The sequence below is a fragment of the Chelon labrosus genome (assembly GCF_963514085.1).
Source record: "Chelon labrosus genome assembly, chromosome: 7".
NCBI lineage: Eukaryota > Metazoa > Chordata > Actinopteri > Mugiliformes > Mugilidae > Chelon > Chelon labrosus.
In genome coordinates, this window is record NC_140343.1 from 20,444,288 (window position 1) to 20,460,398 (window position 16,111).

The 16,111-nt window shown below is 41.4% G+C and overlaps 1 protein-coding gene across 1 annotated transcript; it reads left to right on the forward strand.

Moving 5' to 3' along the window:
* Window positions 1–5,419: 5,419 nt before the first annotated feature.
* On the forward strand, window positions 5,420–14,572 carry cdh24a (cadherin 24, type 2a). The gene is made up of 10 exons (XM_084549039.1): window positions 5,420–5,835; window positions 8,050–8,231; window positions 8,944–9,200; window positions 9,252–9,430; window positions 9,593–9,714; window positions 10,714–10,831; window positions 10,961–11,269; window positions 11,412–11,592; window positions 11,705–12,104; window positions 13,041–14,572. Exons 1-10 carry the CDS (start codon window positions 5,610–5,612, stop codon window positions 13,908–13,910), a joined length of 2,844 nt encoding a protein of 947 aa, XP_084405165.1. The 5' UTR covers window positions 5,420–5,609; the 3' UTR covers window positions 13,911–14,572.
* The last annotated feature ends 1,539 nt before the right edge of the window (window positions 14,573–16,111 follow it).

Below are 16,111 nucleotides of genomic sequence, written 5' to 3' on the forward strand. Positions count from 1 at the left end.
GTGTTTCTCTCAATGTACCAACATTGTTGTAGTCGATAGAAACATACTTGCTTGTTTGTTTTTCTCACAGATTTTCTGAAACGTTGCAAAAAATAACTTCTTAGTTAATATTTATACAGCTAAATGCGATGTGGCACACTGTCCAACAAAATCATATCTTAGGTTAAAATGTGCTTAAGCTTTAAACTGTGCGACTTCATTAGGTACACTAGTGCAGACTAATGCTATCTAATGTAACAGTCCTCCACTTAATCCCCCTTCATGACTTATAATGTTCAGTTTATGTTAAACTAGCATCAGCAAGGTATGATTCAACTGTATGGTCATTACTGTAGTGGTAAAAAGTGTTTCTGTTATCAAGCCTAGCCCACTGACTAAAATTGGGTTGTCAGAATAATAGAAGCATATGGCAGTACAATACAATACAATGTAATAGTACTAAAAACCACAGCCTCCAACTGAAAACACAGTTGAATCAACAGCTCTCTCAGTTATTTTAAACAGATGCTGAAAACCTTCGTGAAGCTAAGATTTAGTTCAGGACCATTATTTTAGAATGCATCTGTTTTGAGTAGTGTACCTAATGAACTGGCGAGTGAGAGTATAATGTAGCTACTCTGCCGTGATTGATATTAAACCTTTGGCTTTGTGACAATCAAGATTGCCAACTACTTTATATCTATCATATATCTGCCAGGGATGAGCTAGATACATATTGAAGATTAATATATTACTGACAAAAATGAATAAGTGTGGAAGTCCTGAGCCTACATACCTTCCCCAGCGCTTCACCACTTCCCTGGTAACCAGTATAGAATTAGCAATACAACTGGAGGCAGACATGTAAAATTTTTCTGGCCGACTGACCCTGTGCTCCACTCTAAAGGTAGTGTCAAACAACAAGCACGTTTTGGCCTCATGTTTTTCATGCAAATTTGACCTCTGGAACACAGTTTTTTGCCTCAAACAGTGCTGTAGCTGTGCAGAAGCTAGCTGTCATCATGAAAGGGCAAAACACTCTGTTTCTGTATGGATAGCAAAAGCAAAATCTCAAATACATTTAATGAGGAGAAAAAATATGAATTTCTTACGTGTGACAATAATTTCTATAAAAGACAAAATAATTTTTCTGTGCTCATGGAGGAAGCTCAAATTAAATTGTAGTGTTTGTGCAGTGGCTCCCCCACTTGTCGTGTCATATACTTTTTATTTTTGCAGACGCCACACCAGCAACCTTCAATTGCTGTTGGTGTCGCAACACAAAAAGTGTCTGAGATGATTTAATCCACAGCACACCTGAACCATTCAATCCCAGGGGTTTACTTGTAGCGTTTCACAGTCAGGCGCTCCACGCTAATGCAGCTGCTGGCAGCTACAGTATACTCAGAGTGGGATTATATCAGCTGTAACGCTAACGGGGAATGCTGCCAGCCACTTTGTAGCTAGCAGTATACTTTATAGTGACAGTTTAGATTGGATTCTTACCAGTGCAGTATACACCTCATAAATGTTTAATCTTGTGCTCTGGTAGTTATTGATACAGTCAGGGAGGGGTGTTAAAGCAATCAGCAGACGCACGGGGCTGTTCGTTCCTCTGCAAGCACAGTCTTGATGTTGATATTCGTGTAATAAAGTACTGCTGCATTGTGAGGGGGTTGAAAGCATGTTTCCTCTCGGAGGCAGCTCAGTTTGTTTGCCAAAAATAGAGAGATCATGTCAAACCCATTGCCGGTGCAAGGTTTGAGGTGAGCTATCAACAGTTCAAATTACAGGTGTCTCAACGAGCGTGCGAAAGCAGAAAGACCTTGTCTGCCAAAGAAAGCAGAGTGAAGCAGATATAAACCTGAACGTGGATGTAGTGCACTGAGTGAGAGGTGGGTAAAATTGAAATTATAGAGGAGTGGGGAGTGACAAAAAGGTTGGAAGAGACAGTTTCCTCGTTTCCTTGCTTTGTTTGGAGGGGTGGATAAATTTCTACCCCACCGTGAGAGTGTTTTTCCATGCTGACTGAAGCACAGCAGGACAGAGCCAGCAATTAGACAGTGAGGAGAGGAGGTCTGGGTAGCAAGGGGGAAGTTGGGGAGGCGTAAAGAGCAGGGGAGCGAGGTAGGCACAGACACTGCTAAAGATGTCTCTCGTGGTGAAGTGTGGGATCAAAATCAAAGCTTGCTTTAAGGAAAAAAGAGGGAGAGGAGAGTGGGTGTAGGGATGAATAAGAAAACCCTGAGTCCCTTATCTGGTAATTTGTAGGGTATGCTATCGTGACTTTCTATAATCCCCAACTTCATCCTCCAACACAGGCATGCTGCACAATGTACACTAATCTTATATTTTCCCCTGGTTTCTGCAGGCATGCTGTGCAGAGTGTGTGAATTAGTGTGAACACATGTTATTATTCTGCATTGGTGTATGTTGCAATATATAATTACTTCAAGTGGGCATCTGCCTTTAGCACACAGCTGATTTGACTAACTCTAAACCTATCATTATGTAAGCAATTCCATTTCTATATTTTTTTTGTTATACAACCTACCTTCATGCCAAAAAATGGAAATTAAAAACAGACAGCATTTCAAATGCTCGGCACATCTGTAAACAAAGAATACTGCAGCTGCAATTTAAAGTCAAGGCTTCACTTCTTAAGAATATCTAAGGTCCACAGCAGCGGTTGTGAGTAAGCTGTGTGGATTATGAACATGTGCAGATGTGCCTTAAGGATAGAGAGATGTGAAGGTTCCTGGTCAGAAAGCTCAATGTGATGAAGGCTGAGTAATCTCTTTAGCCTTCTATTTCTGTGTGCTTGGCCTTTTACCTATCTAGCCCGCACTAGTCTCCTCTCTGCCATTAAATACTGAACCAGTATTCTGCACCAGAGAGCAAAAAAGATATTTCAAGAGAGAGGGAGAGAGAGAGAGTGACAGTGAAAGAGGGAGAGGGGGGAATGAGAAATGTGAGCAGATGGGCATTCTGTGTAACCGAGGTAACTTGATGAAAAAAGGGAGAAACAAGGACTAGAAAAAGAGGTGGTTTAAAAGGTACAGGCGAGTCAGGCAGATGGACTTACAGGAAGGGGAAGAAAGGCACAGATGGATGGGGGAGATGGAAAGATTTACAGATGGATACTGCCTCTGTTAGCAGAATGCATTTGTGAGCATATATGTATGACATTTGCAGGGCCACTGTCCGCATTCATGTAGATCTGCCCTCACCAAACCCCCAATGGCGTGTTTGGTCCAATGACTTAATTAGCTGTATGCATCAGTACTCATTCTGGTCCCATATGTATCTTCCACACCTGGTGCCATTCGCTTCAGATTCACTGAGCACTTCCTGTCTTAACATAAATCACCCATTTCACAGACAAGCAGAGGAGTGTTAATGAGTGATACCTGCATCAGCATACCGGATCCGAAAGTGATGTTGACAGAAGGCGTTAACAGTGATTTACCCTGAGTGTATCTGATTTTCCAGCTGCACACAGATATGGACAAAGGAGCCGGGCAGACTAAATACATGTTGGAGGGAGAGGGAGTGGGCTCTGTGTTTGTTATCGACAGCAACACCGGCAACATACATGTCACCAAGTCTCTGGACCGAGAGGAGAAAGACCAGTATCGTCTCATTGCAACAGCTATAGACCGGGAGACTGGCCGAGCCCTGGAGCCTTCCTCTGAGTTCATCATCAGAGTGCAGGACATCAATGACAACCCACCTGTCTTCCCCAATGAACCCTATGTTGCCATGGTGCCAGAGATGGCCAACATAGGTACGGCCTTAAAACAACATTAAAGTGGTACTCAACCCACATCCTCTAGGAAGGTGACTGTGAAATGTTAGCAGTGTTGTCCCTGGAGAGCAGCAGCTTTTCTCAGCTTGAATTTATGTGATGGATGTTGTGGATAACCCTAGACATTCATACACGCGCAATAGCTTACTCTGCCATGAGTGGTGAATTGATTTCAGACCCTTCTGAATTACCTATAAAATGTGTTTGATTGTCATGAGAACAGAGACCTTAAATTTCATACTTGGACAGCAATAACATGCTAATTTCTAACAAATATAAACAGTCACCATCTCAGTTTAGTCTGTTTAGCATGCTAACCTTTGCTATTTAGCAGGGAGTCACTGCTTTGTACCCAGTACTATAGAGAACATACGCTAATAAGAATCCGAAATACGTGTCCCCCAATCTCATATTCACTGAATATGACATGTGCTATTACAATAAATTGTCAAAGCTATTTTCTGCTCCCCAACTGTGTCACATGCCTCTCAATATAACAGTAAGGGTTAGGTATTAAAGTCAACAATAGCAAATTCTTATGCAGAGAACCACCGTGACACAGATGTAACCACTTTTTTTCAGACGGTTTAATTTAAATGAGAACCGTTGCTTTTGTTATGTTCATGGCTGTTTTGAAGCATTCCCACAAATAACAAATGTGTCCCAAACACAATAAAGAGGTCAACACCTTTAAGAGAATATAAGGACCCTGGATTTACACTTTTACGTATGTATTTGATCATAAACCAAGGATGAACAAGGCACCAAATGAGAAGTAATAGGATCACCAAAGTTTAAGATACTTCCTCTGGGCACTGTCAAATTTTGTGGCCGTCCAATAGTTGATAGATATTTCTGTCAGGATTTATGTGGTTGAATGACTGACTGACTGACTAACAGACAGCATCATCAGCTACATTAACCTATTTCTGCACTGTAATCAGTTTCCCAGATTTCTTTTGATATTGTCGGTCTCCTTAAAAGCCATCATATTTTAGCATAAATGTGCTTTTGGCACAACTTCAAGGAAGGACATTTAACTGGGTATTTATCCACAAGTCTTTTAGAACATTTGGTGAGTATGGATAGACAGCAGAGAACTGGATTATCCTTTTAATCCCACAGATTTACTGTAAGCATCTGATATTCAAGGGACAGATTTAGAATAAGATAACACTTTATTGATCCCTGTGGCAGAAATGTAGGCATTAAAGCTGCTGAGAAAGCAGCATGCATGCATTTGATGAGAAGTATCTCTGTTTGATGGCCCATGACACCACTGAATGGGTCCTTTGACATGTCAACTGTGTCACGCTTCATCTCTTTTTACAGGCACCTCCATAACCCAAGTCACAGCCAGAGATGCCGATGATCCAACATATGGAAACAGCGCCCGGCTGGTGTACTCCATAACTCAGGGCCAGGACTTTTTTTCTGTGGATCCTCAGACAGGTCTGTTGATGTACTCACATGTAGCACACACCCCCTTCAAAGCTGTTTACCATAAAATTCCTCCACAGCTGATGATTACACTTTACATAGTTAATCCCACTGGCACTCTTACATATCATATGCTGTCCCCTTTGCTGCCATATGTCCAGCATGGATAAGAACATTTGCAGCAATTTCTATGATCTGTTCAGAAACAGAAGTGGCCCGGAGTCATATGTTTCGCAATGTCCTAATATATGCATATGACTCGCTTTGATGGTGATGTTGAAAGACATTGTGTCACTGTGAAATCTGTTGCTGTCGTGATATTTTTCCCATCCATGTCCCGTTCTCCTCTCCACCAGGCGTCCTGCGGACAGCTGTACCTGACATGGACAGGGAGACTCAAGATGAGTATCTGGTCATCCTCCAGGCCAAGGACATGGGGGGGCATCTGGGCGGATTATCAGGGACCACGACCGTCACTGTGAGGCTGAGCGACGTCAACGACAACCCCCCTCACTTCAGAAGGAGTAAGCTTTCCTGTTATCAGACAACCACTTACCTGTTGGCTGTTTTCAGTCTCCATGCTGTACAGTACATCATACTGTATGTGAGTGAGTGAGTGAGTGAAGATTAAAATGATGAAACATCTTGTAATGGCATTTATGACAGGAGTCTCATATTTTTTTTTTTGCCTCCTCTGGGTCCGAGTTGCTTTGACAAGTTCAAGATAAGACAGTAGCCCTAAAGTAGGAAAACAGTTTGTCAGTCAGTCTGCTCTTCTTTTATTTTATGCACTTTCCATAATCATTGTTTTTAACATCAATTGTAATAGCATAACCTTTGCCAAGATGACTGGCATTAACATTCATATAAACACTTCCATTTGGTCTCTGCAGTTCAAATGGACTGTGCCTTGATGTAGAAGAGTGAAAGATCATGTTGGCTTTTTCTTATCCAAGCTTTTCCCTGTTTCATGCTATTAATATTTCATGTTAAAGTTCAGTGCTTTCTGCTTCAATAGACAGTAAAATCACTGCAGAATGTGTCTAACACTTTACGACATATACTGCATTTCTCTATATACTACCTCTTCTTCTCTGTTCCCTTTTCCCCCTTCTTCCCTGCGTCTGCTCTGACAGTCTCTGCTTACTGCCATTCATCGTAATGTTTAAAGCCTCCTATCCTCATGTTGATGTATTGTACTGCAATACAGTCTTTTATGGAAGCAATTTAATATTCCCAAATGTCTGCGGTGAGTTATTTATTTACTGATAACTGACTATATCTTCCCTTCCTTCCCAAACTACTGCAGGTCATTATTTTTCAGTTTGACAATAATGCCACTATTTAAGCAAACGGCTCATTTAGTATGCTCTTTGAATGCAAGGGGTGTGATTTTTAAACGTTCTTCATTATGTGGAGGATTTCAATGATTAACAATCAGCAGGTAGTGCTGCTCTGATTAAAATGAAAGGGTTTATCTCGAATTTGCTGCTTGTTGCTATGCAGCATTATAAGTCATGCAGAAGTCATCATTAGTGGCAAGTAAATGACATGGATGACACAGATCACTGGCTGCGTTCCCCTGCCTGCTAAGTGGACAGACTGCAAGCTAAACGGTAACAGATCAGCAGATTAACTCAGGAAGCCTTTCGTCCTTTTATAAATGCATCTCATTCACATCAGAACGGGAGACGTAATTACCAATTACTTTGAAGCTTGAAGAGTTTTATTTACTGCGAGTTTATAGCATGAAGGGTTAGATTTTTAGAGTTAGAGAGATATTATTATTAAGACTATAGAAGATTAACCTCAAACTCTTTCTCAGTGGCCAAAAACTGAGTGCTGCCTAACTCAATGAGACCTGATGAACCATCAGCAGACCTAATTAATTATATTATGATTCCTACAATGATAATCGAAGACAAATTTCATATTTGAGTAGTTTGTACAAGCTATTGCTTAACAAACACAGTTCAGCTCAAACAGCTCAACAAGAGCTTTCACATTTTTTGTCAGTCACCCATTAGTCCTATGCTAAACCTAGTTTGAAATTCCATGTCTGTGTTGTTAGCAAGGGTTAGCTGTGCGGGACCATCAAGACACTAACATGCCACAATGCTAATATGTTAATGTATGGCCGGTGTATTGTTCTCAGTTTGACAGTTAGCATTCTAACATTTTATATTTAGGAGCGGTATGTCAGAGTCGCAACTAACTACTTTATGAAACATTTGGTCTATAAAAAAGTAGAAAATGCTTTTCTATAACAAGGTTGAAATTTACTATTTTATTAATCATAAGTTCAGAGTACATAAGTTCATTATCTTTAAATTGAAGACTTCAACTGGTCATGAAAAAAGAGATGTTTTAAATGTTTTACATGTGGCCAAAATGAGGACTTTAAAATTGTACATCTGTGAAAAACCATAACTAAAATAATTATTTGTAGAGTTTGGTCATGAAAGACACTCAAATCTTTATTTTTTTGTTCTTTACATTACCACAAAGGGGGCAGGCATTCCTTACGAAAATTTGGAAGACACCTCTTTTAATATCATATTAGCTTTAGCTGAACCTTCAAAGCCATTTTGCTGGTGAGAATTATGGATCTTGGGCCCCATTTCTTTCTTTAGTAACGCATTTTTGACACTTGTAATTCTTCCAGTGTACTGAGTTTGTGAACAAACTTTATCGTGCAATTTGTGTAGGAGAGCTGCTGCATACATTATGTTGATAGCAACTGTGTTTTGACTCAAAATTGAGCCAAACAGTGTCCTCATCAACATTCAGTGCCAGTTCTGTAATTGTTTCCTACCCTGCAGGTGCGTGGTCGTTCTCAGTATCGGAGCTAGCCGCACCAGGTGTGGAGGTGGGCCGGCTCACTGCCACCGATCCTGACCTGAGAGAAAATGCACAGCTGGAGTTTTCCATCCTGGACGCTGAGGAGGCCGAAATATTCAATATAACCGGAAGAGACAAAGAAGCTGTCATTGTGCTGAACAAGGTGAATGACTAGATGCAGGTTCAGTGTGAACGTGTATTAAAGCAGATTAGTTTTCTTACCAAAGAGAGATTTTCATAATAGCAGAACATCTTAAGCTACATGTAGGTGTTTACGCTTAAATGGCCATGAGATGAGAAAAATGTCTCCAATTTGCAACATTTCAGGCGATTAAACAAATTTGCGTTGACCTGGTGTTGTGAATTACATTTTCTAGGCAGTTAAACACTTGGGCATTCCACTCAAACACCCTCTGCTGATGACAGGTTCAGACTCTCAGGGCTGCACAATGGGCAATTAATGAGAAACAATGAACTAATAATCGTCTAGTGGAAAAAACGCAGCTCTTTTGAAGAGAGTAGGTCTAGTTAAAAGCAGACAGTGTGAATGTGTCTTTTCACTTTAAAGGGCTTTAACAGCGTTGGGCATTCAAAGATAATTATTGTACAGTGAATTTTAAATTAAGAGGTTGCGAGAGGGAAGAACAAGAAAGAGTGATGATTAATTTTCCAAAAATATATCAGAGGCAGATAAAAAAAAAAGGGGGGAGATTTGAATTATAAAGAGATAAAGAAATGTGTGAAAAGTATCTTAAATGAATTATACATTACTGCATATGGGAAGAAATAGACAGCATATACATATTAAACATATATAAGAGGTCTTTAATAAAGTATAACCAATGGGCTGTGACTGCTTTATCCTCACCCAACAGCTGCTGGATTATGAAACCCGCAATTCGTACACGTTCTCCGTGGAAGTTGCAAACCCTATAGTGGATGCCAGATACCTCAGGAAAGGTCCCTTTAAGGACCAGGCAACAGTCCGGGTCATGGTGCTTAATGCTGATGAGCCGCCGAGATTCACCCAGTCTCTGTACCATCTAGACGTGTCTGAGAACTGCCCCCATGTCTGCTCTGTTGGTCGGGTGTACGCTGTGGACCCAGACACAGGACAGAGCACCAACATCAGGTGATTATTCTGCCATCACTCGCTCATTTAGTCACTCACTCGTGCACTCAGGCCTCTTCCTGTTATCTTTTCCTTCCTATTTTTGTGTCTCAGGTACTCCATCGATCCCCAGTCAGACCCCGAGGCTCTGTTCCGCATTGCCTCTGACACGGGCTCTATCAGCACAGTGATGGAGTTGGACCGTGAGCAGGAGCAGTGGCATAATATCACTGTCATCGCCACACAGAGGGGTATGTCAGCCCCTCTGCCCTCGGGCGTGACAAGCAGCGGAGCTTGCCATAGTCATATTTCACTGAAAGCACTGCCTGGAGTTGGGAATACAAAGTGTGTAGGGAAAACGATAGAAATTCTGTGATCGTTTCAACATTAGCATTGGTTTGCTTTTCTTTCAGACAACCCAAATCTTGTGTCGAGGGCTGTGGTTGCCATAGAGACACTAGACCAGAATGACAATGCACCGGAGTTGGACAGACAGTACACAACATCAGTGTGTGACTCCAGTGCCCCCGGTCAGGTCCGTTCTTGTTTTTGCAGATTCCATCTCAAGCTCCTGCAAGTGACAGAAAACCAGTTGCATGTCGTCTGTTCTTAATGTTGACTTGAATTTATCTTGTTCCTCTGTTTTAAAAAAAGAGTGGAAACAAACTCCCCTCATCTTTATTCCGATTTATATAGTATATCCAGTTATTATATATGTTTATTTCTGATTGTAATTTAAGCCGTTTGCTAGATACTAATGAAATTCTGTAATGGACTTTGTTCCTTAAAAACAACTTCAAAATAATCTATCCTGCTTACGCATATTACACGGGATTGGGAAACTGTAGAAAAGCATTAATATCATATTTAAGTTCCGATTGGCTTTTATTAGTTACCGTGGTAACAGCAAGTGCGGGAATGTTTCGGAAAGCAAAGGTCGGTCAGAAATAATTGCAGCTGTAATCTGTCATACACGGTCTAAAAACATAATAACTGAGTGGTCAGTCTGTGCGTCCTGTGACTGCTTCACAATTTCATTATTTCTTTACTAAAAAAATTTCAAAACAAAGTTATAAGAGTTCTTTATATAAACGAATAACAGTTTAAAATATTCCTGAACTGGGTCGATGGACTGAAGAAGCAGCTACTTCTGGGAGGGTCTGCATTAGCTGTGGAATAATGCTGCTGTGACACAGCATTAGGAGAGTGAACAGTAAACAGTAACGCTGAGATGCTTCATTGTTTCCTGCAAATCCCTTGTGGAGGACGCAGCCGCTAACAATGAAAATACCTGTACAGAGAGATAACTGCAGAACCTGAAATCCTTAAACGGCTGCACAAGTAATCAGTAAAGTATATTCGTATAAAACTACAGGCAAAACTGTCCTCATATGTCGCATATGTCAAAATGTGGTTCCATGAACAAGTATGTTTTTAATCGTCTTGTAACCCCTCAGATTTTTTATCTTTATTTTAGATTTTTTTGTGACTTCTTGGAGAAGTCTTCAAAAATCCCCTCATCTGTGTTCTACAGGTAGTTCAGGTCCTTCGAGCCATCGACAGGGACCAGGGAGGGCAGGACACCCCGATCCACTTCAGCATCCCTCCAGAGTCCAGCTCTGCCATCAACCTCACCATCAGGGAAACTGGAGGTAGCACCGATCTGAAATGTCTTCACATTTCATACAGAACCCAGAAACTTGACACCAGCCAAAACTGGTGCCTGCTGGTTGTGCATTAACCGTGTTTGATGGGTGGTTTTTTTTGTTTTGTTTTATCAGGTGTGACAGCCAGTCTGGTTCTCCAGTCAGCCTTGGAGCCCCTCCCTGGCTTCTCTTCATCTTTACTCACGCTATATGTGCCGGTTGTGCTGCGCGACGGAGCCTCGGGTCTGACCAACACTGGCACGGTCACCGTGACCATTTGTCCCTGTCTGCGAGGGGGCATGCAGACAGAGGACAGGGGCAGACAGAGGGACAGGAGATGGGAGAGACACATGGTTTGTCTGCCCGTGCAGTCCACCTCTCCATCTCTCATATTCAGTCTGGTCACATTACTGGCCATGCTGGCTTGTGTCACAACTCTACTGGGTAAGTTTAGTCAACTCCCTGAAGTCTCTGGAGAACTATAAATATGTTGTCGGTGACTTTTGAAAGATGGTGAGCAGTTGTGTCAGGTTGCTCCTGTAACATCTAAAGCGTATATGGTCATGCGTCTGTTTTTGCCCTTCAGTGGTGTGTGCACTCTCGCTGTCATTGCGGCATCAAAAACGGGACTCCCACTCACCCTTCGAGGAGGATGATGTCAGGGAGAACATCATATCCTATGATGATGAGGGGGGAGGGGAAGCAGACACCGCAGCTTTCGACATTACAGCTCTACAGAGCATGCACATGCACAGCAACAGAAACATGTGAGCTGTTCCCAAAAATAAAAAGTTTATCCTTGCCACGGTGGCTTGTGGGCGTGAATTCATGTGTGTCTGTGTGTGACCCTGCTTCTCTGACATTTATCTCTTGGCATAGATGGTACACCCAGCAGAATCCGCCAAGGGCCAGGACGTACAGCTGGAGCCGCCACCCGCGCCCCGTCCTGAACCCTCAGCAGCGTCCAGGCTCCGCACCGCTCTACGGACGCCTCTGCTACGGCATCCACACCCTGCCTGTTCTCAGAGATTATCCAGCTGGCCCACTGGAGGCGGGTCTGCAGTTAACTCAGCTGACCCACGGGCTCACCGGAGGTCAATTCGGCAATTCCCTCATCATCCAGAACCAGAGCACCTTTGAGCCACTGCTCCACTCTCCTGAGATGCGCCCCGGTAGTTTTGAAGCAGAGCACATGCTGGCAAAGAGCAAAATTACAGACAGAAATGAAGGCAGCGAGGCAAACGCAGCTGGCTCAAAGGAGAATCAGGACCATGAAAAGGTCAGACAATAGGGTTGAAAAAAACAGACAAAAATATGCTGCAATTGTGTGGTAGCAAATGAAGGCCATAAGGTTGAGAATGGTATGAGTAAATATCAGGCATCAAAGTTTAGAAAAATAGGTTTAATCAGATTCTGTTTTTATTTTATTAAATCCAGAGACCTGAGTGAGCCCCATCTTCTGCAAGAATTATGAGGAATGTCATATTTTAATTTGAGACTGAGAAAAATACAAAATTCCTGTTATAAAGAGGCAATATTTGAGATTTTTAGTTTAAAACATTCAAAAGTTAACAGAATCAGAAGACATAGCGACATTAGCATACCAACCATGTGGCCCCAACCCATCCCATCTCTTCCTCTGTACCTCTAGAGGCTTCACTATACCAATTAATATGCCTCTTCTATAGAGTCTATCATTCTAGCCTCTTCTTAATAACGTCGACATTCGATGTAAGAGATTTTTTTTTTTTTTTACAAATCATTTTACTTATTACTCGTTTGATCTCTCAGGGCGTTGTATAAATATTTTTTTAAGTGTACACAGTCAGTAGAAAATGTATGTGTCTCCAAAGCTCAAAAAGTTACATAAAAAAATAAGATTAAATTCACACTAGGTCAAATAGTTAAGTAAATATTTTGTGCCCCTTAATATATTATATCAGAAAGCTATTACCGTGGTTGGTTTATCATAGAGTTAACAGTATTCATATTAAAATTTTACAACTTAGAACCTGAAATACAAGTAGTCAGTCTATCAAGATTATAAAATTGAAATAATCTGATTTTCACAGTCTCTTAAATTATTTTTATATTAAATTTCACAACTAGTTATCCAGCTCATGTCTTTTCAGGCCTTTTTTGCTTCCATACAATTATTTTTTTCTAAATGTCTTTTTGAAGCGTCTTATTTCTCTGCTCTTCTCCTCTTTCACAGATAATCCAACCAGAAACCGAGTTGACACCAGGCCACGCTGCCACAGGTCTGACCTACTGTGACCCCGCTGAGTCTTCATGCCATAGTCACACCAGCTTCTCATCAAACCAACAAGAGGGGCGACCAGGGTCATCCCAGACTCAGATTAGCACTGAAGCCACCAGCTGCACAGTGGATGACATTGACACTGACTCCTCCGTTCCCTCCATTTCAGAGCGAAATTATTCCAGTAGCAGTCAGATGAGCTGTGTAAACGCTCCTGTCTACCTAAAGGGAGACACATACAGCATTGTGGGCTCGCTGAACCCAAACAACAGAGGGATGTGCATGAACGGGACAAGCGGCGGCGGGTTGTACACAGCAGGGACGCAGCTACTGAACATGTGCGGACTCCAGAGAAAGGATCTGACCCCGCAGTCTTTGACCTTACCTAGGGGGATGTTTGGTAACAGCAGAGTCCGGGCGTGTGGCGTGGAGCCTCCAGGAACAGTAGCTACCAACCCACAGCCTCTGGGGATGGAAGAGCTTTTGAACATCCGTCTGGATCAGGTCACCTTTGACCTGTCGCAGCCGCCCTATGACTCACTGCAGACTTATGAATTCGAGGGCCGCGATTCAAGGGCAGAGTCTCTGAGTTCGCTGGAAAGCGACGGAGAGAAGGACGATGGGAGAGTGGTGGGAGGGATGGAGGAGTTAAACCAGAAGTTTCAGAGGCTGGTGGAGATCATCCAAGAGAGGGAGAAGGAGAAAGAAGACGGAGAAACACAAGCAACAACAACTGAGGGAGGTGAGATTATGGCGGCTGCTCTCAACGAGATTCATAAACAAGATGAGGACAAAGGAAAAGAGCAGCAGAGATGGGATTTCTAGACTACAATGAAGTAAAAAAGTTTGAGAGGAGAACTCTCTTGACACTGATGGATTTTAAACACAGCAGGGGTGGCAAAATACACAGCCTCTGACAGAAATCTTCTTGTTTTTTCCCCCCTGCCAGGAAAATTCCAGGAAGCTGACAGTATAGTGCAGATTTGTGGTGCAATCAGCGCCCAGTGTATCGTTTTCACCTTCACTGTGTTTAGAAAATGCATATGGAAACTGTCACTTTTAACACTGCTGTTGTACCCGACGTTAATAATGCACTTGGGCTTTCAAAGCTAAGTTATGAAAAATTAAAAAAAAAAAATTGAAATATTGATTCAAAGCCCTGAAAGCTGCATTGTTGGAAAATAGGCCTCATCAAATATTGACTGGAATTGTAATATTTAATATTGATAGTTTAATAGAGGCACACTCACTGGCATTTGCATCTGAACTGGAGAATTGTAAAACCCACACAAGCGTAAAGTACTGTGATGTATGTCTACACTGCCATGTGTTCACAGAACCTCTGCAATGAGACATCCTGTAGTTCTTTAGAGAGAGAACAAATCCTGCAAGTAGTCGTTATTATGGTCTAAAAGAAAAAAGACAAAAAAAAAAAATGCTCACTATGCAATTTGCACACAGAAATGATTAGACTGTAATTGTCAAAGACTTGTGTACTGTTGTGAAAGTACAGTAAATAATGTCCATATGTAGATAAACATTAACCTTGGCTTAAGTGGTTTTTGAGTAATAGTTTCTTGGGGGGCTGGATCACTCAGGAAATTAAGTTGTTGTTTTTTTTTCAGTTATTAAACTGTTGCAGACATAAGCCTACGCTGTACAATGTTCGCCATAATTTCACCCACACAAGATTATTTATTATGCGCTATTGTGTGTCCTCGTCGAGAATTATCTCCAGAGGCTTATTTGTCGTCTACCTTATAGAGAGACAAATTAAACAAAAGCCATTGTGTGACGCAGCCATTGTTCTTGTGATGAGGACAGACAACAGCAAAATAATCATCTACTTGGAGATTGTGTCATGTTACTCAGTGACTCATGACTCATTTCTATAGCTGCTTGGAAACTCATTTATTATCCAGAAGGTACCAGGGTCAGTTGTTAAAGTAATGACATTATTTTCAGTAACATGATAAAACTTATTTGACTTTCTGCAATTACAGCCACTTTCTGTCTTACTTCTGTGGAGGGAATTTAGGTGTTAATCAGCCGGCGTTTTAATAAGACTAGAATGCTGTTGAACTGAATTTGACAGGGAATCCAGATGTGAAAAACAAGATGTAAGAGAGACTGAACTCCACAGGCGAGAATGACATGCAAAGTGAACGGAGAGAGAAAACTAGTCATCGCCTCGTTGCTTATTATCGGAACACTGTGGCTATATTCTGGAATCATTCTGCAAATTGTGTGCACAGCAAAACATACAGCGCAGTGACAAGTTGCCTCGCAGATCACAGGAACACGTTTAATCCAGCGATGGACTAAATATAGACACGAGTTAGAATGTTAAAGTCGATCTGCACTATCACTTCAAAAATAGTCAGACGGAAATAAAATAACAGAAAATTAAAATATGTTTGAAATTCAAATGATTTTAAAAGTACATCGACAGTTATGCACACTTTAAAGGGTGCAGGGAAAATAGGAGTGCTGTGAGGGGAAATGGTGACGGTACAATGGTGCCACCTAAAGTTAAACGTGGGGACTGCATCCGTGCTGTAGAGCTTCGGGAAATATTTACTGTCGATCCAGAAAAATAATAGACGGTTTAGACACATTCTACGACAAAATCCAGTTTTCAAAACGCACAATTGGAAACACTAAGGGACAGTAAAAAAAATAAAAAATAAATAAATAAATATTGGGGAGTGTGGTCAGAAAAGGGACAAGTTTTGTATCTTTTTCCTCATCCAAGATTTTATTTTATTCTAAAATGAAAAGAGTACATAAGATCACTTTACATCAAAAAGACAGACTGTGTCTCTCCGCTCCAGTCCATTATATCTCATTTTTAAACAATAATCAAACACAGTGGGCGTCAGTTTTGAGAAACCAAACAGCCTACAGTAGTTCTTTCAATCACTTCAATATGCATACAGCTTTCGCTAAAGTAAAGCTAAATAAGTCATAAAAGTGCTCTTGGTTCAACAGTGAAGAATGACTGGGGTATTCATTTGTGAAATGAA

Coding starts and splice junctions, on each gene's coding strand:
- cdh24a (XM_084549039.1), top strand. CDS start 5,610: ATGGACAGGGAGACTCAAGATGAGTATCTGGTCATCCTCCAGGCCAAG. Junction 9,431..9,592: donor TGTCATCGCCACACAGAGGG/GTATGTCAGCCC, acceptor CTTTTCTTTCAG/ACAACCCAAATCTTGTGTCG. Junction 9,715..10,713: donor ACTCCAGTGCCCCCGGTCAG/GTCCGTTCTTGT, acceptor TGTGTTCTACAG/GTAGTTCAGGTCCTTCGAGC.